General features: G+C 43.1%; 1 protein-coding gene across 2 annotated transcripts in view; it reads right to left on the bottom strand.

Moving 5' to 3' along the window:
• B4GALNT4 (beta-1,4-N-acetyl-galactosaminyltransferase 4) overlaps positions 1–23,098 on the bottom strand; it is a 254,677-nt gene that overhangs the window by 124,199 nt on the left and 107,380 nt on the right. For both annotated transcript variants that reach the window (XM_089520798.1, XM_089520799.1), the window contains exon 2: positions 3,122–3,237. In XM_089520798.1, the coding sequence (XP_089376924.1) occupies positions 3,122–3,237 (116 nt within the window). The remainder of the gene's footprint in view (positions 1–3,121; positions 3,238–23,098) is intronic.

Raw genomic sequence — 23,098 nt, 5'->3', positions numbered from 1 at the left:
TCAACTACCATCTCTAAATTGTTTTATATTAATTCTCCTTTATTCGTATGGTTAAATTTTTTAAATGATGTTGATTCCAAATTTTTCCCCATTCATGAACATTTATTGTTTGTGCTACATTCTCCTCCCATATTGTCCTAAGATATTCTTCTTTCTCATTATATTTTAATAATAATTTATATATTTCATTTGTTAACACCTTTCAAAGTTTCATTTTCCTCTATACTGTCTCTTTGCCTAACCAATTGTTCAAATTTCGTATATTCTCTAAACTCTATAATTTTATCTCCCAGTTTTTTGTCCATTGCTCCAATTGAATACAATTAAACCAAGTTAATTTTAATCTTTGCAATTTTTCCTTTATCTTTCCTTTCTCCTTCATTATCTTCATCCATTCTTTTATCTTATACATTTCTTGGTCTCTTAGCTCTTTCCCTAGTTCTTCCTATAAATTTATTGGGAATTTTTTAAACATCATAACAGCATAAGACATATTCAAAAGTCCAAACTGTGTTAATAACTTCATTGGGTCAGCTTTATACACAGCTTTTTGGTTAGCCTAGTAAAGGTTTTACCACAATACCGACTTTGCTCAAAGGCAGCCACTCTTATCTAGCAGCTTCCATGTGTCACAATTAAATATAACCCCTTTAAATTCTGACTGTGCAGAGTTAAATGTAAGAGATGGAAACATTTTTCTAGGCTGTGGCCCTCTGTTTTTTATTATATATTTTATTTATTGAACTATTTTTACCCTGCCCTAAAAGAGAATGCCAGCATGATATAGTGGTTTGAGCACTGGACTATGGCTCTAGAGCAGCAGTTCCCAAACTTTGTTGGGCCGTGAACCCCATTGTGGGCAAAAGTCCCACCCGTGACCTCCCTTGTTTGGCCATGAAGGGTCAGGACTTTCGACCGCCTACAAGCCCCAGCGGCCTTTGTGGCCGGAAGTCCCACCCCATCTGGCCTCCCAACCAATAAGGGAGGCCACCGGTGAAGAAGGGGTGAGGCTTCCGGCCGCAATGGTCTCTGGGGCTTGCAGTCCCCTCCTTGTCCCCTTCTACCCGCGGGTGCCTTCAATGTCACCTGTGGGGAGAAGCGGAGAAGAGGCGGCGGCCCCGGCCCTTTACTCTTCTCTTCGCGGGTGCCTTCGATGGCACCTGTGGGGAGAAGGGAAGAGGATGAGGTGGCCCGGTCCCTTTCCCCGTCTCCTCGTTGGTGCCTTGGAAGGCACCCGCAGGGAGAAGTGGGTAGGAGGCCACGGCCCTGTCCCTTTCCCCTTCTCCTCGCGGGAGCCTTCGATGGCACCCACGGGGAAAAGGGAAGAGGATGAGGTGGCCCCGGCCCCTTCTCCTTGTGGTTGCCGGTGCTAGCGCCGGCACCCACAGGAAAAAAGGGAGGAGGGGGAGGGAGGGGGAATCCCAAACTGGTGACCCCCAAGAAAGGGTCAAGCGACCCCTAGGGTGGGAACCCCTGTTCTAGAGCAGGGGTTCCCAACCTGGGGGTCGCCAGGATGGGAATCCTCCCTGCCTCCCCCCTCCCCTTCTCCCCGTGGGTGCCGGTGCTGGCGTGGCGCAGGCACCGTGCAGGGAGAAGGGGAGGAGGAAGGAGCCCTGACTCCTTCCCTTATTCTCCACGGCTGCCAAGCACCCGCGGGGAGAGTGGGATGGGGTTGGGGTTCCTTCCTCCTCTTTTCTCTGCAGCTGCCAGACAACCGTGGGGAGAAGGAGACAGAGTCGGGCTTCCCTCCTCTTCCCCCTTCTTCCCACAGCTGCAGGCACCCCTGTGAAGACGGGGACAGGGGCAGGCTCCCTCCTCCCCCTTCTTCCTGTGGTTGCAGGCACCCGCAGGGAGACGGGGATGGGGACGGGCTCCCTCCTCCTCCCCTTCTTCCCGCGGCTGCAGGCACCCGCAGGGAGATGGGGATGAGCTCCCTCCTCCTCCCTTCTTTCCGTGGCTGCAGGCACCCATGGGGAGACAGGGATGGGAACAGACTCCCTCCTCCTCCCCTTCTTCTCATGACTGCTGGCAACCGTGGGGAGAAGGGGACGGGACTGCAAGTCCCAGCAGCCTTTGTGTCCAGAAGTCCCGCCCCTTTTCCATCGAACGGACTCCCTAATTGGTTGGGAGGCCGGGAAGGGGTGGGACTTCCAGCCGCAAAGGCCGCTGGGGCCTGTAGGCGGCCAAAATTCCTGCCCCTTCCTGGCCTCCCAACCAATCAGAAAGGCTGCGGGTGGGACTTTCGTCTGCAGTGGGGGTCGCGGCCCAACAAAGGTTGGGAACCACTGCTCTAGAGACCAGAGTTTGAAACCTCACTCAACCATGGAAACCCACTAAGTGATCATGAGCAAGTCCGACTCTCTCGCCTCAGAGGAAGGCAGAGGAAGATGTTTCTCTGCAGAAATCTTGCCAAGAAAATCCCATGATAGGCTCGCCTTGGGTTTACCATAAATGAGAAATAACCTGAAGGCACACAACAACAAAAACAACAACAACAACAACAACAAACATAAAAATATTTCAGGGCAGCTAATAAACATATTAAAACAGATTAAACTGTTTAAAAACAGTAAAATAATTTAAGTAAGCTAAAAACATATTAAACATCATAAACAGATTTTAAAAAAATGATTTTAAAACTATGTATAACAGTGAAGTCGAAGGCTTTCATGGCCAGCATCCATAGTTTTTTGTGGGTTTTTCGGGTTATGTGGCCATGTTCTAGAAGAGTTTCTTCCTGACGTTTTGCCAGCATCTGTGGCTGGCATCTTAAGATGCCAGCCACAGATGCTGGCGAAACGTCAGGAAGAAACTCTTCTAGAACATGGCCGCATAGCCTGAAATACCCACAAATAACTACGTGTAATAGTATTTTGGTTGAATTAATGAGACCCATAGGCCTTAATGAACTGGCAAGTTTCAGCTTGGTGACTAAACTGACTACCCCCTGAAATACTGGATGAATAAACATCACATCCCCATTCCCTTAGAATGCATAGTAGAAACAGAAATAGGAGCAAGGTATCTTTGTTCACAAACAAAAACCCTTAGAAAATGTATTTTTTCCAATGAACACACACACAGGGAGAAAAGCAAGAACCTAGAAACAAGTGAGATTTACCATCTGCTCATCCTCCTGGCTTTCGCTGGAGTCTTCTGTCTTCCTCTGTGGATAGGATGCATGGGCCCCAGCCGCCCGCCTGCCAGGGTCTGTCACCTCACCCAGCCGCTCACCATCTGCAAGAGGAAAAGGCAGATGCACCATTAAGCCAGGAGAAGAGCCCACAAAGGTCATAGCCCACACTAGCCTTCACTCCATAGCAATCAAAGTCAGGCACCCTATTTCAGATTCATGGAGCAGCTCAAACCCACTAGCCTTTGAGAGGAAGTGACAGACAGATGAATTCACAGCCCACATAACCCCTCTCCTTGCTCAAACTGAGGCCTAAATGAAAGTGCTGCAGTAAAAAGAAAGGATTTAAAAAAAACCCAGAGAATTCTTGGAAATGTTTTCAATGCCCAGGTTTGCCACCTTCTTTCAATTGTCTTAATCTTTTTGGATGATCAGTTTATGGTGCAATAAATATTCAGTATCGTATTTAAAAGAGTTGAAATATCTGCCCTGAAGTGGATCTTTACTGTGAGCACATTTCTTGTGAGCTTTCACTCCTTCCTCCCTGCAGCATTATGGTTACTATATTTTTGCCACTAAGAAACTATGGCCCTGTCCAGACAGGCCCTTTGCGGCATCATGGCGATGTGCTAGGGTTGCCTTGGAGTGGTCCGCGCACACGCCCTGCAACCCTAGCACATCGCCATAACACCATAGCTGCTGCGCACCATCCAGATGGAGCCACGCAGCAGCGACGTGCTCTCGCTCTCACCAGCAGTTTGCGACGGCGCAGAAAGGAGCCGCTTTTCAGCGCTCCTTTTTATCGCGCAACCGCACACGCGCAATTGGGTTGCTGCAGTGCGGATACGCAAAAAGGAGAGACGGTTGCCGTCTGCCTCTTACTGATGGTCTGTACCCTGCCAAAGTATATGTTTTATTCCTCTTTCCATGTATTAATATTGTGAGTTTTATGTGGAATGTTGTAGGACATTTTCATGCTGCCTGCCAGAAGTGACTGAAGGCAACATCAAGCCCACCCCCTCATGCTTGCAGCATTTTGTGACCTTTTTCAAATAAAAAAGAACAAAAAGGTAAAAGGTTCATTTCCTCCCCCTCACCCCAAAGGTTTCTTAAAGGCCGAGTGCTCCCTGGGGTTTGCCATTGAAGAAACAGGTCACTTTTTAAAAGCGAGGGAGTAAACAAGGTTACTTCTTCCTCCTCAGCAATGCATCACCACTGCATTAATTTGCTTTTCATTTTATTTTCAAACAAATTATTTGTACGTTGTGTACCCTGCCCTTCCCAGCTCCAGAGTGTATATCTCTTTTGATAGAAAAGAAAAAAGTATCTGTGTTGAAGGAGAGAAGGGAGAGAAGATGAGCACTGTCCTCCTCCATAAAAGCTTAAATTGCCCATCCCAAAAATGGAAAAAAGGGGAAATCACCAAAGAGAAATTCAAACACATAGCAAGCATAAAAAGGGTTTTTTGGATATGTCCGCAGCAAAAGGAAGAAAAAGGAAATGGTAGGGCCACAGCGTGGAAAAGATGGCAAAATGCTAACAGAAGACAGAGAAAAGGCAGAATTACTCAACACCTTCTTTGCCTCAGTCTTCTCAGAAAAGGCAAAAGGTGCTCAAAAACAATCAAACAAACTTCATTTATATACCGCTTCAAACCGCCTAAGCAGTGTCTAAGTGGTTTACAACTGTAAGCTAATTTGCCCCCAACAATCTGGGTACTCATTTTAGCGACCTTGGAAGGATGCAAGCCTGAGTCAAGCTTGAGCTCTTTTGCTGGTCTTGAACTCGCAACCTTGTGGTTTTGAGTGAGTGGCTTCAGTACAGGCATTTAACCACTGCGCCACCAGGGCTCAACCTGAGGATAATGGAGCAGAGGACAGAATAGGGGAAATTCAGCACAGAATAAGTAAAGAGATAGTAAAGGAATAGCTGGTTAATCTAAATGAATGTAAGTCTCCAGGACCAGATGAACTACATCCAAGGGTATTAAAAGAACTGGCAAATGTAATATCGGAGCCATTGGCAATCATATTTGAAAACTCCTGGAAAACAGGAGAAGTCCCAGCAGACTGGAGGAGGGCAAACATTGTCCCTATCTTCAAAAAGGGGAAAAAAGAGGATCCCAACAATTATCGTCCAGTTAGTCTGACATCTACACCAGGAAAGATTCTGGAGCAGATCATTAAACAGAGAGTCTGTGAACATCTAGAAGGCAATGCCATAATCACAAAAAGTCAACATGGGTTTCAGAGAAACAAGTCATGCCAGACAAATCTAATCTCTTTCTTTGATAAAATTACGAGCTTGGTAGATGAAGGGAATGCTGTGGATATAGTATATCTTGATTTCAGTAAGGCCTTTGACAAGGTTCCCCATGACGTTCTTGCAAACAAGCTTGTAAAATGTGGGCTAGACAAGGTAACTGTTACATGAATTTGTAATTGGTTTACTGGCCAAACCCAAAGGGTGCTCAACAATGGCTCCTTTTCATCCTGGAGAGAAGTGACAAGTGGGGTCCCACAGGGCTCTGTCCTGGGCCCAGCACTATCCAACATCTTTATCAATGACTTGGATGACAGAATTGGGGGTATACTTATCAAATTTGCAGATGACACCAAACTAGGAAGAGTACCTAATACCCCTGAGGACAGGATCAAAATTCAAAATGACCTTAATAGATTAGGAAGCTGGACCAAAGCTAACAAAATGAATTTCAACACAGAAATGTAAGGTACTGCACTTAGGGCAAAAAAAATGAAATGCACAGATACAGGATGGGGGACACCTGTCTGAACGAGACTACATGTGAAAGGGATCTGGGAGCCCAAGTACACCACAAGTTGAAAATGAGTCAACAGTGCGACGCGGCAGCTAAGAAGGCCAATGTGATTTTAGGCTGCATCAATAGACATATAGTGTCTAGATCAAGGGAAGAATAATTCTATTCTGCTCTGGTCAGGCCCCACCTGGAATATTGTGTCCAGTTCTGGACACTACAATTTAAAAAGGATATGGAGAAACTGGAGCATGTCCAAAGGACAGTGACTAAAATGGTGAAGGGTTTGGAAACCATGCCCTATGAGGCACGACTTAGGGAGCTTGGGATGTTCAGCTTGGAGAAGAGAAGCTTAAGAGATGATATGATAGCCATGTTTAAATACCTGAAGGGATGTCACATTGAGGAGGGAGCAAGCTTGTTTTCTGCTGCTCCAGAGACTAGGACCCGGAACAATGGATGCAAGCTACAAGAAAAGAGATTCCACATCAGGAAGAACTTCCTAACAGTAAGGGCTGTCTGACAGTGGATCACAGTCCCTCAGAGTGTAGTGGAATCTCCCTCCTTGGAGGTCTTTAAACAGAGGCTGGATGGCCATCTGTCGGGTATGCTTTGACTGAGAGTTCCTGGGGGTTGGACTGGATGGCCCTTGTGGTCTCTTCCAACTCTATGATTCTATGAGTCTATGATTCTATCACACACGAGGGAAGCATCCAAATCCTATGCACAAACGGGGTTTAAACCCAGGAAAATCTCACAGGAGCGGGATTGTTTTCAGATGATGTTGCTCAAATTAAACATTAATATGACATTAACTCATCAAAAAGCTGCAAAATCGTGCCACTTTTTAACTTCAGGAAAATCCCGGTTAAACAGCAGCACAATTTTGCAGCTTTCTGTATGTGTTAATGTCATGTTAATGCTTAATTTCTGTGACTTGTCTGAAAACAATCCCACTCTTAAGATGGCGGCTGATGATTGTTAGCTACTGGTACTTAACAGGAGCTAGTGTGAATATAGGGCTAAATCTACCAAAGGCCTTAACAGGTGTTAACTTTGGAAAACTGCTAGTAAGATCATTACGAAAGATAAGGAATAAGAGCATTCATATCCCAAGGGGGAAAATGGCTTCACTTGAACTATGCCCAGTTAGGAGACTGTTTCATATTGTGTCAACCCAATTAAGACTCCTGGCTTTATTCTCTCATAAGCTGCCTTGCATCTCTGGTACAGGGAAATGAAGCCCTGAATCCTAGCAGCTAAACTAGCCCAGCTGGAGGGATTACAGTCACTGCAATTATTAATGAGAAATCATGATACCATCATCAACTTCATGTAAACATCTGCTGCTTAGTGCACTGAGGAGTGGTAGCTGAGTCTCCCATAGCAGAATATGCCAGTGGAACCCTATGTGTGCAGGAGAGTTTATCTCTTGCACAAACATCCCTTCGCTACATAAACCAGTCTCTGCTCCCCCTACTTCACCAAGATTTCTTGGTCTGCTTTGGCATTTCATGAAGGCACTGATACAAATCAGGAGACCTCATCCTTTGTGCCAGGGTTCACAGAAAAACTAGTGCTCATTATGGGATATAGGGGTAGGATTTACATCCATCCATGGATCAATAAAAACTAATGGGCAGAATTCATTTCTCCAGTAATTTGCAGGTAATGGAAAGTCATTCCTGTCCTTCATTACGATTGTTACACAAGAGACCAAAGGGCAGTAAGGAATGAAGCTTCATGCAGCAGTAAACCTTGCCACTGAGTGCTGACAACACATCACCTCTTTGGTAGCACAGGGGGTCCTTTCATACTGCACAGTTATAGTGCTGTGATTCCACTTTAATCACCATGTATATGCACTCCTGCTGCAGTTGGGGAGGGTGGAATACTTAACATTCTCAGCCAGAGAGTTCCTCTAGTGTCTCTGATCAAACTACAAACCTAGGATTCCATAGGATGTAGCCATGGGAGTTAAAGTGGAATTATAGTGCTGAAATTGTGTATGACTTTTTGCAGAAACTAAGCAGAGTGGTGGAAGACAGGGAGCCTTGGCAATGTCTCATCCATAGGTTAGCCATGTGGGTCAAGATCAACTCAAGGGCGGTTACTTACAACAAAAAAACTGTGTATTATGAAAAGGCTCAAGATCCAGTGTACAGCTTAGAAATGTTACTTTCATGGACTACAACCCCCAGAATTCCCCAGGGAGAAAGAAGAACAACTTCTCCTTGGCTAGTTGATCTGAGTCCCATGATTATCAAAGAGCATGCTACCGACCTCTGTGTACCCTTTTTGCTAGAAGACTTTCTGAATCTGAAGCAAAGGATTATAAAGTATCTTGAAATTCAGGCCACATGGGTTTGGGAGAAAGAATGCCACCTTCACAGGCTGGGTGTGAGCCAGCAGGAAGGGGATGCCCTGGTATGTTCCTCAGAAACAGTTAACTTGTTGGGCTTGCCCCAGCTTTAGATAAAAGACAGACACAGCATTTGTCAGAGTTTCCCTTATTACACTTGCACTAAGCAGCTTGCCTGAGCTCATCAGTGTCATGTTTAATTACATTTAATGCAACTGTTACATAATGGCAAGGATAAACTCCAGCCTAGAAGGGACTGTTAAGAATTCCTCTCTAACATTTGGCTTCAGGCTCAGCAGCTAGTGATGTGAAGGCAAATGATTTTCAAGAGAATATTCTCAAAACTTTTCTCAAAAAATTACTCTCTAGGAATTTTTGAGTTTCTGATTTTTCATTATCTCACAAAATAATATATTGTATTCACTTTTTGATTAATCCTGAATGTTACAGAGCAGTCTTGAACATTCCAAATGGTTCAAGAACTTTACACAACATTCAGGAATGCTATGGATTCTAAATAGCACCCTCCCTTTCTGTTCCTTTCAGCCTCCATCCCTCTCCTTCCCACAGGTGCCCTTCTCCATCTCCCCCCTCCATCCCTGCCACCTTCCTCCACTGCCCTCTTTTCCCAGCCTCACTGGTCTTCCACATCTCTCCCCACCTTCCTTCTCTTTTTCCTTTTGTTCCTTGGAAGGCAAAGGAAGGGAGATGAAAAAGAAAATGCCCTTGTTGCTACAACCAGCCAGAGGCTTTTTATATGTGAGCTGGCCACTTCCTCTCTGTAAGTCTTTACGGAGTCCAGGCAGGGCTGGCTGGGGGAATTGCCTGTGCTTTAGAATCCATTCTTTCCCTTTCTTCACTTTCTCTCATGTCACTTTTAATCACTGGAAATGTTTCTGGTTTTTAAAAATTGCTCTAAAGAAACAAATTAATAAATAATAAATATGTTTAAAATATATTAACAAACATTGGAATGGAAATTCTCAAATATTACGTTGGAAAACATTCTCTCAGTATTTATTCTCAATAATTTTACAACACTATCAATGGTAGGGTTGCCCAATCTACTTCCTTGCTTGAGGCAGAAGTGAAGGGTCATGATGCCAGTGAACACATACACATAACCTATGGAGGAGAATGGGAGCAGTTGTGAGTTGTTCCCTGACTCCACTTACTTGCTCACCAGGTGATCACTCTTGAAGCAAAACACACCCCAAAAAGAAAGGCAGAGGATGACAGAAATGGAAGCAGCAGAGATCACAGTGGAAAGAGCAGATAACACTACAAGCCCCTCCACTGTTGGGATGATTCTTAAAAGTCTTGCTGTGGGTCTTGAGAGCCAGGTTCTGTAAGAAATGCAGGCGAGTTTAGGAACACGTCTCCAAGACCCTTTTGCCCCCTTACAGCTTTGCCATCCACAGGGGTGGTTGTTTGGGCTGTTGTCACCTCTGCCTTGCAGCTACTAATGATAGGGCCAGCCCTGGCGACTCCTATCACCAGTAACCTCCTATTTTTTAGCAAAAGATAGCATTCCACAACATGGTTCCCTGGATGACAAAAAAAAAGCAACAGAAGTGAGATTTATATCCCAACACAAAAATTTATATCCCAATACTGCCACAAGGAACTGGAATCCAAAGCACATAAATAAATATGTATCCTAATAATATATAATAATTTAATCTTACAGAAGTTAATAAATAGAAATACATCAAAACCACTTATAAAGATTGATATTGTAAAAATACAAACAAGCTGGGTTTTACAGATGAGGGGAAATGATTTCTGTTGGATAATGAGCCTCCTACAATGAGGTGCAAACTGCGGGACCATAACAGTGTATGCCACTAGGTTTTAAACATACAAAGAACATGGACGTTGAAGCCATGGCATGACAAGTCTCAGTGGTTCTGACAAAATGCCCAGCATGCTGGTCAGCTGGCAGGTAGTCTTTTCTTTATAACTGTAACTCTATATTTATTGTTCCAATTAGGCAATGGATCAGGTAGTGGTGGTGGGTTCTCTATGAAGTAAGCTCCCCTTAATTCTCAGACCACAAGCCACCTTTGATCAGAGTTTTCCCTCATGTCACAGAATCTCTTCACTTTATTCTACACAGATGTGCAGGACTCAGCAACACCACCAATTGGAATGTAAGGAAAGTCAGTGTGAAGATCTAGGTCCAAGTGCCGAGTCATGAAACTCTCTGGGAGACGTTGAGCCAGCCTGGCCTACCTCAGAAGGATGGTTTAAGCCTATAGGAACACCATGGAGGCTCCTTTAAGTTCAGTGGAGGAAAGGGAGGGAGATAAATGTAAATAATAAATATGTAAAAACACATAATAAAGATCATAAAACTCTTAGGGGAAAATTGCTAAGTTAGGGGCCCAACAGACCACCCCTAAGGGGCAGCTCTGTGCCACCCTTTCCTCACCGGATCGGGGCTGTGGCAATCGCATGCCAAGGTCCCAATCTGGCCTTTCTGTGGCGCAAAAAGAAGCTGCAAAATTTGGCTCCTTTTCACGTCACAGAAAGGGTGCTCTAGCTATGGCGGCTTTTTGGTGCTCCTTTGCACAGTGCATTTAAATGCTGTGCCAATGGAGTGCTATAATGCCCCTGCCATGTAGTTAGGTGATGCTGGCATTGGGGCGGCCGGTGTGCATACACCACATTCCCACACTGGCATATAACACCGGTCTGTACAGGCTCTAAATTACAGACCGGGTTGCACAGTGGCTAAATGCCAGTACTGCAGCCACAAGGTTGTGAGTTTGAGTCCAGGCAGTGCTCCAAGGTCCACTCAGCCGTCCATCCTTTTCATGGGTCAGTAAAATGAGTACCCAGGTTGTTGGGGGCAATTCGCTTATACATTGTAAACTGCTTAGGGAGTGCTAGTTCACTGATAAGTGGTATAGAAATGTACTTGCTATTGCTAAAACAAAACAAACAATCAGGGTACTTTCTTCAATGAATGTCTATTTTGTCATTATTTTCTGTCAAGTTGGCTTCAACATATGACAACTCTATGAATGAAAGATCTGCATTGGTCAATTTTAAACCTGAAACTAGATTTATGAGCAGCCAAGAAAGTATCAACAGATGATGACCAGACCTCCAAGGCTGCAGTTATAACTACGTTCACTGAAATCAGAGAGATGTGTATGTGCACACGCGCATATTTTCAAGTCGCTTATTGATTTATGGCAAGCCCATGACTTTCTTCCTGCCTGTGAAATATAACCTACAGCACGTGGTTTTTGTTTTATTTATTATTGATTTATTTTTAAAAGCTTGATGGAATAAAAATGTTTTTGCTTGCCAGCGAAAGGTCAGGAAGGAGGAGGCCAGCCTAGCCTCCTGTGGAAGGGAGTTCTACAGGGTGGGAGCAGCCACTGAGAAGGCTCTCTCTTGTGTCCTCAACAGGTGAGCCTAGGATGGTGGCAGGGCCGAGAGAAAGCCTTCTCCTGAGGATCTTAGGGCTCTAGCTGGTTCGTATGGGGAGATAAGGTCTCTCAATTAGTCTGGACCTTAGCCATGTAGGGCTTTATAGGTCATGACCAACACTTTGAACTGTGCTCGAAAATGAACTGGTAGCCAGTGAAATTGTTTCAATACAGGAGTTATATGCTCCCTGTAACTGGCTCCGGTCAGTGTTCTAGCTGCCGCATTTTGGACCTGCTGAAGTTTCCAAACAGTTTCCAAAGGCAGCCCCATGTAGAGTGTGTTACAGTAGTCCAAATGGGATATAACCAAAGCATGCGTCACTATAGCCAGATGTGACATTTCAAGGAATAGGCCCAACTGGCGCACTAGTCTTAATTGTGCAAATATACTCCTGGCCACTGCTGAAACCTGGGTATCCAGGCTCAGAATTGAGTCCAGCAGCATATTCAAGCTGTGAGCCTGAGTTTTCAGAGGGGAATATAACCCCATCCAGCTCAGGCACAGCCCCAATTATCGATATTCATTAGCAGTCTCCTATCCATGTTCTAACCAGGATGACCCTGCTTAACTTCCATAATCAGATGGGATCTCATGTCTTTAGGGTATTTTAGGGCATGTCAGCAGGAATTACTTTTTAGTAAACGTGCTTAGGATCAGGCTGCAAATGTACTTGTGTCAAAGATTTTTCTGAAACTGGTGCATGTTGATTCAGAGTCTCCAACAACTGCAAGCTATGCAAGGACTGTGCCAGGTTTCATGCCAACTCCCCTGCTTGTTACAAAACAGCAGACTGGTGGACTATCACGACAAACATGACTCTCTTACACCAAAGAAGCAATTCTGCTGAGACTACAGTGCAAAATAACAGACAGCTTTACACCTTTTCCTGGGTCCTATTTTTGGCTTACTGCTGAATCACACATTTAACAGTGTGGAAATATGCTGCCTGGACACACAGACTCCGGCTCCAGAGATGGAATTGCTAGGGAGATGAAGTTGCTCAAACAGCTCGTCACCCTTTGCTATCTAAACTAACTTTTCCTTGGGTAACTTTTTTTAACTAAATATTTAATGAGATAGAATTCTGCCTATGAGAGCAGTTTGGGTTGAACACAAAAGTATGTGGTCCTTGCTCACTGTTAACTTCTGCTGAATTCAAGGGCAGCATAAACTTGCTTAGGAAAGGATGCTTGAACAGGCTAGAGCTCTAGCTGTTAAAAGATTTTCAGGATATCAGCCCCAGAGAGTAAACTGGGATGGACACAACCAAATAGTTTCTTAGGGCACCACATCTTGGCTGGGCAGCAGTGTTCACAGATAGATCTTAACTGCATATTGGCAGAAAGACTGCTCTCCTGTGTAATACGAATCTCTTAGCCAGAGAGATCCCATCGCTCAAACTCACATTTACCACACTTGAAGGGAGGGAAGGACTCAATAAATTGCTTCTGGGAGGAAGACACTGTACCAAAGCCCTCACTCACACTAAGTGGATTGAAAAGACCTATCCACTCCATGTATTGATCCTGGCCTATGATTTGGCACAAACAAGACACTTCTGGCCTTGAAGAGACTGAACAGAATTGAGGACTTGCAGTCTGACACTGCTGACCCATACAAGTTTTAGGTGGCAGCTCCCTAGGATATAGACTGAAGCTTCAGAGTTATTTTCTTTCAGTTGCACAGAGAGGAGGAAAAACCAGTTCTGACATCTATAGCATTTGTTCATGAACAAGATGTCCAGCTTTCTTCCAGACCTGGGAACAAAGGTTTGTATTCTGCTTAGAATACAGATCCATTGTACATATCAAAGTTCTATTTAATGATTTTGCTTATCAATTAATAGGAAGAATGTTGAATAAGATATATACCTCAATATATTTGATATACATATGACAAGAAAACATAAGTTTAGTTAGCACATTTTGAGTAATGAGTTGTCTTCCCCATGGTAAGGTTTCAGAAATGATCTTAGCAAGCCTGAAACATTTGTTTTCAAGCCCTTTCTGGTACATTTCAATTGCTAAAAATGTTTAGCGATAATGACATAATTAAGATCATTCAGCCTAATTTATGGAACAGTGGATAATATTAGCTGTGAGGTAATCGCAGTACAAAGACCAGGGGTAGGCAACCTTTTTGAGCCAGGGGCCGGGTTGCTGTCCCTCAGACAAGTAGGGGGTTGAAGCCAATAAATAAATAAATAAATAAATAATATAGGACAGCATTTTCAAATGTAGGACACATTTTTAAAAATGGAGGACATGCGAAAAAATTTGATGATTAATATAAATTCATGTTTCTTAGGCATGATCAAAATGGAGTGAGTGCATGTCTCAGAAACTGACTGATAACATCATCATCATCATCACCATTATCATTGTTAAAACAGAGCAGACCTGTACAAATGGAAGGGAAATCCTCCTCCTCTTGCTGCTACTCTTCTTCTTCTTCCTCCTCCTCCTCCTCCCTCCTTCCTCCCTCCTCCTCCTCCTCCTCCTCTTCTCCCTCCCTCCCTCCCTCCCTCCCTCCTCCTCCTCTTCCCCCGCCCCCTTCCTTCCCTCCTCGCGGCTGCCTGGCAGCCGCGGGAAGGGAAAGATGGGAAGGAGGAGGACGACCCCCGCCCTTCCTCCCTTCCCTGCCAAGGCCTCGTGGGGCCGGATCCGGCCCGCGGGCCGGGGGTTGCCGACTCCTGACAAAGACTATACAGACATTTTCTGACTTTCTGAATGATCTAGCATTCAACTATCTTAAACAGGGCAGCTCACAAGTTGTAGGTCAAAGGTCCTTCACACAGATATTCTGTGATACTTCTCCTGAATCACCTTCCCTGTCATCAAATCTGCTGGTACTTTGGTAGCAGTGGCATAAATCACCACTATTATTTACAGGTAAATGAGATAGGAAGCTCCTGGGGATATGATTCTTTCTTAAAACAAGATACATGCCCCATTTACCTGCTAAATGAAAGTGTTGATTTTTGCTGCCAGCTCTGAGAAAACAATGGCAATCAGTGTTAGCGATGGATGCCACTTCACCGGGTTCTGGGGCAGGCAATTGGTCCCCACAGAACCCAGAAATTGTCTGCTTCTGACGTAGAAGCTCACCCATCCTGTGTAGGTGATTCAGAGCGCAATAGGAAATGTGCTATTTAGAAGAGACAGATCCTTTGAGTTTACTAGAACTAGGTTATTTATAGTTTACAGTATTTTTATACCACTTTCCTTTTTCAAGAAAACTAAAAAAATTCCAACTAGTTCACAACAAATACAATAAAATCAATATGTTAACAACAACAATAGCAACAACAAATCCATTAAAAGATAATAGAAAAAAACCCAAGAGTAACCTGTGAGGTTAACAATCAGGAAAATAGCTGGGTAAAGCGATAAGTCTTTCATTGATAGCAGAAACATCCAGTGCCTAGCTAATCTCAGTGGGGAGCCTATTCCAGATGGCTGGCAGGACAACAGAGGCGGAGGCCTTTGATATCAAGGACTGTTTAGGAAAAAGTATTTCCGGTTAAGCTATTAAGATACCAGAATCTTCATTTATGCTCTCCTTTATAATCACAAAAAATGTTTTATTATTAACCTGTTTTACTTTACTGTTATATTTTGATGTTTTCTATGTCCATGCTTGCTGTAAATGGATCCAGGTTTTTCCTTTATTGTTTCTTTTTAATAAACTACTAAAATTGGATCCACACAAAAACAACTGAAGGATTAGGCTTTGTTTGAAGTATATTAAACAGTGATAGTTAATTGACAGTCAAAGCTTCCTAAATATTATTTCTTCATTTATTTTACTTAATATTAATACTGGAACTATGGCTCTATAACACACAGAAAAGGCCAAATCCATCAGAGACAAACGCACACATATATACCCTGCACAAAATGATCTACTCCTCCAATAAGTAAGCAATGGCTTTAAAATGTATTCATGGCTGACTGATGCATACTCTGCTTCCTTTATGAAATATATACCTAAAATAGTTTCAGATGAGCACTAAGCTATGAAACAAACTTCAACAGAATGTCAGGGGAAACTGCAAGAAATGCTGCTCCCATTAATCAAATGCCCTTTCTATCTTGACTTGATCAGAATGAAGGAGAAAAGACAGGGGCTGAATTTTATCCTGTGAAGAGAGAAAAGGAGAGGCCAAGAACATGACCAACATTTTGTGGAGAGAATGCGTAGTGACAAAGACATGTAAAATGACAATCACCAATATAACACTGAGCCAGGCACTCTGTTTTGTGAATATGCCAGACAGGAAGAGAGAGATAGGGGGAGAGAGAGAGAGAGAGAGAGAGAGAGAGAGAGAGAGAGGGCGTTAAACTACTTTTCTCAGAAAGCATACTCAGTGTTATAAAAAAGACTTCAAGGGGGCATGAAAATTAATAATTAGAGCAGGGGCACCAGGGCAATGAGGCTACTCCCCTGCCCCACATTTAAACTATTTTCCCCTCTGCATACAGTTCTTCTATTAGAAGTCTACTCTCTCTCTCTCTCTCTCTCTCTCTGTGTGTGTGTGTTTGTTTTGTTACTGGGACCCTATGAATTTCATATGGTTCCCTTAGGCTAGGAATACTCATAGGTGGTTTGCCAGTTCCTTGATCTGAAATATAGCTATAGCTGTTTATTCATGGCTGACTATTAGGAATATGGGATTCCTAAGTGCCAGTGTTACATGTGCAGGCACTTGTCTTGTGCAGGGTTGAAAAGAAGCATAAAAACATTCAAATACCCAGGCATCTGGGATATTTGATGTCCTGACTTGTTTTCCTTGGAAACAAAGAACCACTCCCTACCATTGCATTTCCTTAGTTCTTTTCTAGCTCGGAACAAAACAAGCATTTCCTTCAGTTTGCTTTTATCTCATTTGGCAAACAGTCCCCAAATGTCACTACAGAGATGGGCTCAGGAAAAGCTAAATAGGAAAGATGGATTTATGTTTATGATGATTCATTCTCCAGGAGGCAGACAGCAGAAGATACATACTGGCATACTGCTATATTTTATAAATGTCATATAGGATTATTTCCCACAGGAAGCAATAAAGCTTCCCATGGGGCATTCTGGATGCCATATTTCTATCCAGTGTGACCCCAAGAAATACATCTCCCATGCCCTTTGATCATCTTTCCTCTGCACTTGGGAACTTTCCATCCTACCACTTTAGTCTCTGTACTCTCATCTATTTACAGTTACTAAAAGCCATCTCTTTCTACAACACTGTAGATTTTGTAGCTACTACTACCGTATATACACATGCATAAGTCGACCTCATGTATAAGTCGAAGCCAGTTTTGAGGCCAAAATGTTGGATTTTGATATGATCCATGGATAAGTCGAGGGTCAAACACTGGGGCATGTTACAAAAAATCTAAAATACTTCCCTCCCTAGTTCTCCCTCTCTGGACCTCTCCCAAGGGTAACAGTCTCGGCATGGAAAATGGGGAAACAAATCTCGGAGTGTGTACGTGCACACACATGCGCGCACACACACCTCCCTTTACCCCCAGGATTTCCAAGGCTCATGGCTTGCAAAATGGGGTACATACTCTCTCTGTGTTTGTCCCTTTGCTCAACAGCCGTTTGTTAGCTCTAGCTGTGGGAGAAGGCTGACACATGCAGTGTGCGTGCACAGGAACTCAAACAGGGAGCTGTTTAAAGATCCCTGGCTACGAAGGTGGGCGCTTCTTTTAGGAACTTAACAAGCAGTACAGTGCACCCGTGTTATACGCAGGTGCACTTTACGCAGACTTGAGCATATGCACTCAAGCCGCAGGGAGCACACGGGGCGCAAGGGGTGGCGCATCCCATTCAAATGAATGGGGTGCATGCCGGTGGCACCCTGCACGCTCCTGCACCGGTGCGCTGCTGCACACGAGCCCCATTCAAATGAATGGGGCTTGAGCATAGGCAGAATTCGCCTTACGCGGGGGGGTCCAGAACGTACAACCCCCGAGTAAGGCAAGGGCCCACTGTATTAACTTATTGCCCCATATATAAGTTGACCCATGATTTTGGAGCCTATTTTGGGGCATAAATTTCTTGACTTATAGTCAAGTATATATGGTAATCCTTCTTCCAAATAAAGAGCTGAGAGGTTTGGGGAGGGGGTCCTTCTTTTCACATTGACCAGATTATTCCAAGTGAGAAAGAAAAGGGCATTTACCTTATATTTTTCACCAGTCTAGTCACTATTTCATCCTGAATTGCATTAGGCATCCATATGGCAGAATGATAATAATTATTCAATTCAACAAGAATTTTGTTAATGTTTCAAAGCTTGGGAAAGAATTTTTAAGAGTGCTAATGCTATAGTAAAGAATCAAAAGGTGTGAGAAGCATGCAAGTAGAAACCTTGAATTAGATTCACTCTAGCTCTGGCAGCATCATGCTTTGTTCCCCAGGCAATGAAAGAGGCACCTCAGGGAATGCGAGAGTGGTATTTGTCTTTTAAAAACATTTTCAAAAAATGCAACAAACATGATAAGGCATTACTGCATGGGGAAGGGCAGAGTTGCTTTGGTAATGTTAGTTACTTTTTACTCTTGATTTAAGAGTTTCCTTGGGAGGAGGCACCACACCAGCACTTAAAGAATTCTGTTAAACATATCCACACCCATTCCTTTATCAATGTACCAATATTCTACTGTGGCCATAGTAGCTCATACTATGTGTAATAATTTATAGCTTGGAATCATCATCATCCACACATGGTACAGGCATGGCAAATTCTAGTACTCTTCAGCAGAAATGTCATCCACACACAATCATATTTCATACAAAACTCTCTGCAACAATGAGCTGTGCAGAGGGGCTTTGGACATGGGAAATCATATTACAAAATATTGTTACTTGTGCACTAAGAATATTCAGTTTCCCTGAATTAAAAACTTTAGCCTTGGGGAATGACACCTGAAACTCTTTTGAGAAAGAGAGCCATGCTAGTCTGTTTCAGTATGAAGAGGAAAGGGGGAATCTAATGGTCCCTTTAAGACTAATTGATTTATTTCAGCATGAGCTTTTGTGAATTTCAATCCAATTTTGCAAATGCATTAATGGAACACAATATTCAAGCACAGTTCAATAGCTGTGGGGGTGGGATCAGAGTCTAATGGGATACAGTTATGGGACAGAGTATGTAATGGGATATAGTAAGGCATAAGTTGTGACACTGGCCATAAATCTTCAAATGACTATCATAGAGGATACAGGGCTGAAAACCTTGCAACAGTCAAGTAATATTTCCATGCTGATTAAGGAATAAAACAGTCATCCAGAGTCAAGACTCCCATTTGGGTTTGATTGGAACAACTTGATACATGCAGGTGCAATTACTAAAGGAGAAATGTCTATGGGTCCAAAGAAATCAGCAGTTATCAGCAATCTTGGGTCTCTCTAATTGTCTGGCCTTCAATACAAGAATGCTCACCACACAATCCAAGCCCTGTTCCACTTCACTACCAAGCCACAGTATGTGGCTCTGATGTCATTGGTATTCTTGAAGCAACCTTGTCTCTCCCCTCTCCCCCCAGCCCCATCTCCTAGGAGACAGAGGCAGAAATACCATCTACACAAGACCTGCATAACAGGAACAGGAAATTAAGTCTAAAATTCCTTTATCCTGTTCCTAGCCATCACTGACCTTTAACAAACAATTTTTTTCTCTTTTTTTCTTTTGGTAACTGTCTATATCAGTCAGTCCCCTGCTAATTCATCTCATTCCTTTCATAGAATCATAGAGTTGGAAGAGACCACAACGGCCATCCAGTCCAACCCCCTGCCATATGCTATGAATCTTACCTAAATGGGGTGGGTAGAGAAGTTGTAGGACTTTAAAAGGTGGGGCACCATGATTTTTAAAAATTTAACATAGGGGGGCATAAAATAATTATGGTCCAGACTCTTTTTAAACTTCATCATGAATATTTGCTTTTTAAGAGAAAAAGATTTCCCACAGGAAATCTTCACAACTGAAACAGAGGACAGAATAGGGAAAAGTATTAGTGGGAAAAATTAAGATATTGAATATTTGTTTGATTGTAATCTAGATGTAGCAAACTAACAATAAAATCCACACTTATGCCTAAGGGTTGTACCAAAACTATCCCTTTTCCCCCATGTCATAGGGTCTGCCAGCTCAATACATTTGTCTGAGGCTACATAGCAAATCCCCTTCCCACCTAATCTTGACCAAGGCTGGTCAAATTATTTTGATGGCATTTCCCACTTAAACTCTGCCCTTAGAAGTAATAATACAATGAAGATAAAATGTCTGCCCTTTCATGACAATCACAATGGACACCTGGTCTAATAGTAGGGCTGGTCCTAACAGAAGTGTAATTCTAGCAAGCAGTACAGAAAAGCTCCACGTATAGGTTCCTCAGAGAAGCAAGAGTAGCACATTGTTCAGAAACTACTGCCACTGCAATGAAATACAGGACTATCCAAGATCAACAGCCCCTTTTGCCTTTCTTCTTCATTTCCCTCCCTTTCTGTCTCCACTCCCTCAACAATGATTAATAACCCCACAGGGGAAAGTAGTTTAAATGGAAAAAGTGGTTAGCCGCTTGGAAAGTGATTGCCCACATGGGAGAAAACTTCAGCAGGCAGGGAACAGAAAGAATAGCAGGGGCTCTCTCACTGGCACAAACCCAGCATAAACATCTTCATGCATCTTCAACTATTAAGAGCCTTTATGATTTCCAAACGAAGAGGGGCAGGTGTCGATTTTTGACTTTCAGACTCATAAAACCTTTTTCTATAATCTCAGATTGGGAGGGGGGAAGAGCTCAGAGATGAAAAAAGGGTCTCTCAAACAACCAGGAAAACCCATTTTATGTATAAGACAAGGGGATAAGAGTAGAGGATAGGCTCCTACACGACCCATCCATTCTATCCTGCAGGCTGATGAAATGCCTGACATTGGAGGCAACTCAGTGCAGGCAACTCAGCAGTGTCTCTGAGTGTAGTATTTTGCTTTGTTCCACCTCTAAGACCACCAATGAATACCAGGTGCTACAGGGTGTATTTCAAAGGAAGTAACTGGCAAAACTACCTCTAGTACTGATTGTTTAAGAAAACGCTATCATATTCATGGGGTTGACCTAAGTCAATAGGAGACCTGAAGGCATATGTGGGTGCGTGCGTGCACGCGCACACACACACACATTTAAAAGGATAAAAATTAATGGCAGCTAAATCTCATGCTCTCAGGGTGTAGGGGAAGGCAATGGCAAACCTCCTATGAACAAACATTACCAAGAAAACTCCGTGATGAAGTCACCTTAGGATCGCCATAAGTCAGAAACAACTTGAAGACACACAACAACAAGAAATTCATTTATGCAAGAGAAAGCAAAGTCCTCCTAGTTAATGTCAATTTGGCGGTATTCTACTGGGAACCATAGCTCTGCTTTGGTTCAGATTCTGGGACCTGGGTCTTGGCAACTGTGATGAAGATATAAAAATGGACAGTTAAAATGATGCTCAGATTTGTCACAAGGCTTATAAATGCAGTCCTGTCCTATCCTTCTTCAGTGCTATGACTTCAGTGTGCAATGTGACTAGGTACAATCTTCTGTTCCTGGGACTTTCCAGGGACTGCCAAAACCAAAACCCAGAAATGGTGAGATGTTCGCTTCTGATTTAGGAGGGAAATATATTTTTATGTTAAACAATACAGGAAGGACCTACTGTCAGAGTATAGCAGAGTAGCTGACAATTTTAGAAACGTGTTCACAGCCCTCAGTGAAGATAACAGCAGATGGACGTCTTCCAGAAATGATGGAATGCAGGTACCGACGGGAACTCTCCAGCATTCACTGCTAGGCTTCTGCTGATTAATGACCAGACAAGCCAAGCTCCCGAAAGTGCTTATCTTTATTTACAAAGTGCAACCAAAGAACCAACGCGACTATACAGAACTCACGATCAACTCCTCTCTCAAAACCCACAACAATTACCGGAAGTCCTTGAGTTTATATAGACATCAAACCATAAGGTGCCACAAACTCAGCCTCTTCCTGTCCCACACAGAAAATTGTCCCTTGTCTAATCAGACAAGTGTTCATCTTCAGGCTTGCTGCACTCAGGCAGCAGAATGACCTTGTGCCTATGAGCAACAGCTGCAGTTAATTAGCTTCGTCCTCCGTGTGCTGAATGCTCATGGTCACCACACATCTAAACATTTCTGTGTTAGCTGGCTTTTAAAACTTAACACCTACAACCTATTTAAAAAGTCAGCTGTTGAACTGCTGCTCCTGTACATTTCCTGTGTGCTTCCTGATTTCTCCAGAATCAATAAAGCACAATACTATTTTGCCTGGAGACACTATCATCTCTAGCGGAAAAATATAGTAGCACATATTTTTGAAAACTGGCTGAACATATAAACACTATGGTATTGATTCCTCTTTCTTACCCACCATTGAGATGCCAGAGGTTTAGATCTTTGTTGAGCCCCAGGTCTGAGCAACTGTGGTTACTTTGCTTTTGTGTTATTAATTAATAATGCAATTCAACCCCCATGAGTTGGGATGCAGAAATTTAACATGGCATACAACACATCTCCAGGGAGCTCAAAGGCTGAGGAATTGGTTTGGCTATTCCATGCTTGCTAGGCTCAGTTCACTCCCTCATTCCTGAACAATGGTATCTGAGAGAGAGAATGAACAGCAGCAGTGGCTGCAATTTCTTTAGCCAAATAATGGTCCATCTTATCAATGGTTGCCTTTTATACAGTAGACAGTATTAGAGCTTCCAAGGAATAGCACAATAGGACAAAGCAATATTCTACATCCTGCCAGATCTGAGGCCTTGTATGGATTTCTGCCCATTTTTATCTGATCTCTCAAGCAGTTTTATTTATTTATTTAGAGTATTTATACCTCGCTCTTCAGCCAAGAGACTGAACTTATTAAGTTAACTTATATATTTAGCCCTAATTAACTTGCAAAACCAAACTCTAGTTTGCAATAAACATTAACTTTTCAAAGGTGAGTTGGAAAACCCATAGTGTCCCTCACCAGAATAACAGATTTCAAACTGCCCAAATTATGCTGAGGAACCTTCCATACACCTCTCATAGAATCGAGGCATTTTGATTAACATTTTGGAATCTTTGTGAAATTAGTTTCTACTAATTGAAACATCTTGAAAATTGTGAGCACTTCCATTATCATACAAACCCATTTTACTGCAGGGTAATAACAATCCATCCTACTCTTTTGAACCTATTTTCATATATAAAAACAAGTGGCATTTTCATTTTATACTATTTGCCATTAAAGGTCCAGCCCTGACATGTTTGCAAGCATCCCACTAGACTAGAACCCAAATCTAGAAAAAGACCAAGGCTATAGCC

Source organism: Sceloporus occidentalis, unplaced genomic scaffold, assembly GCF_023333645.1.
Source record: "Sceloporus occidentalis isolate IW3139 unplaced genomic scaffold, rSceOcc1.0.p SCAF_4, whole genome shotgun sequence".
Lineage (NCBI taxonomy): Eukaryota > Metazoa > Chordata > Lepidosauria > Squamata > Phrynosomatidae > Sceloporus > Sceloporus occidentalis.
This window is presented reverse-complemented; position numbering and strand designations above follow the sequence as displayed.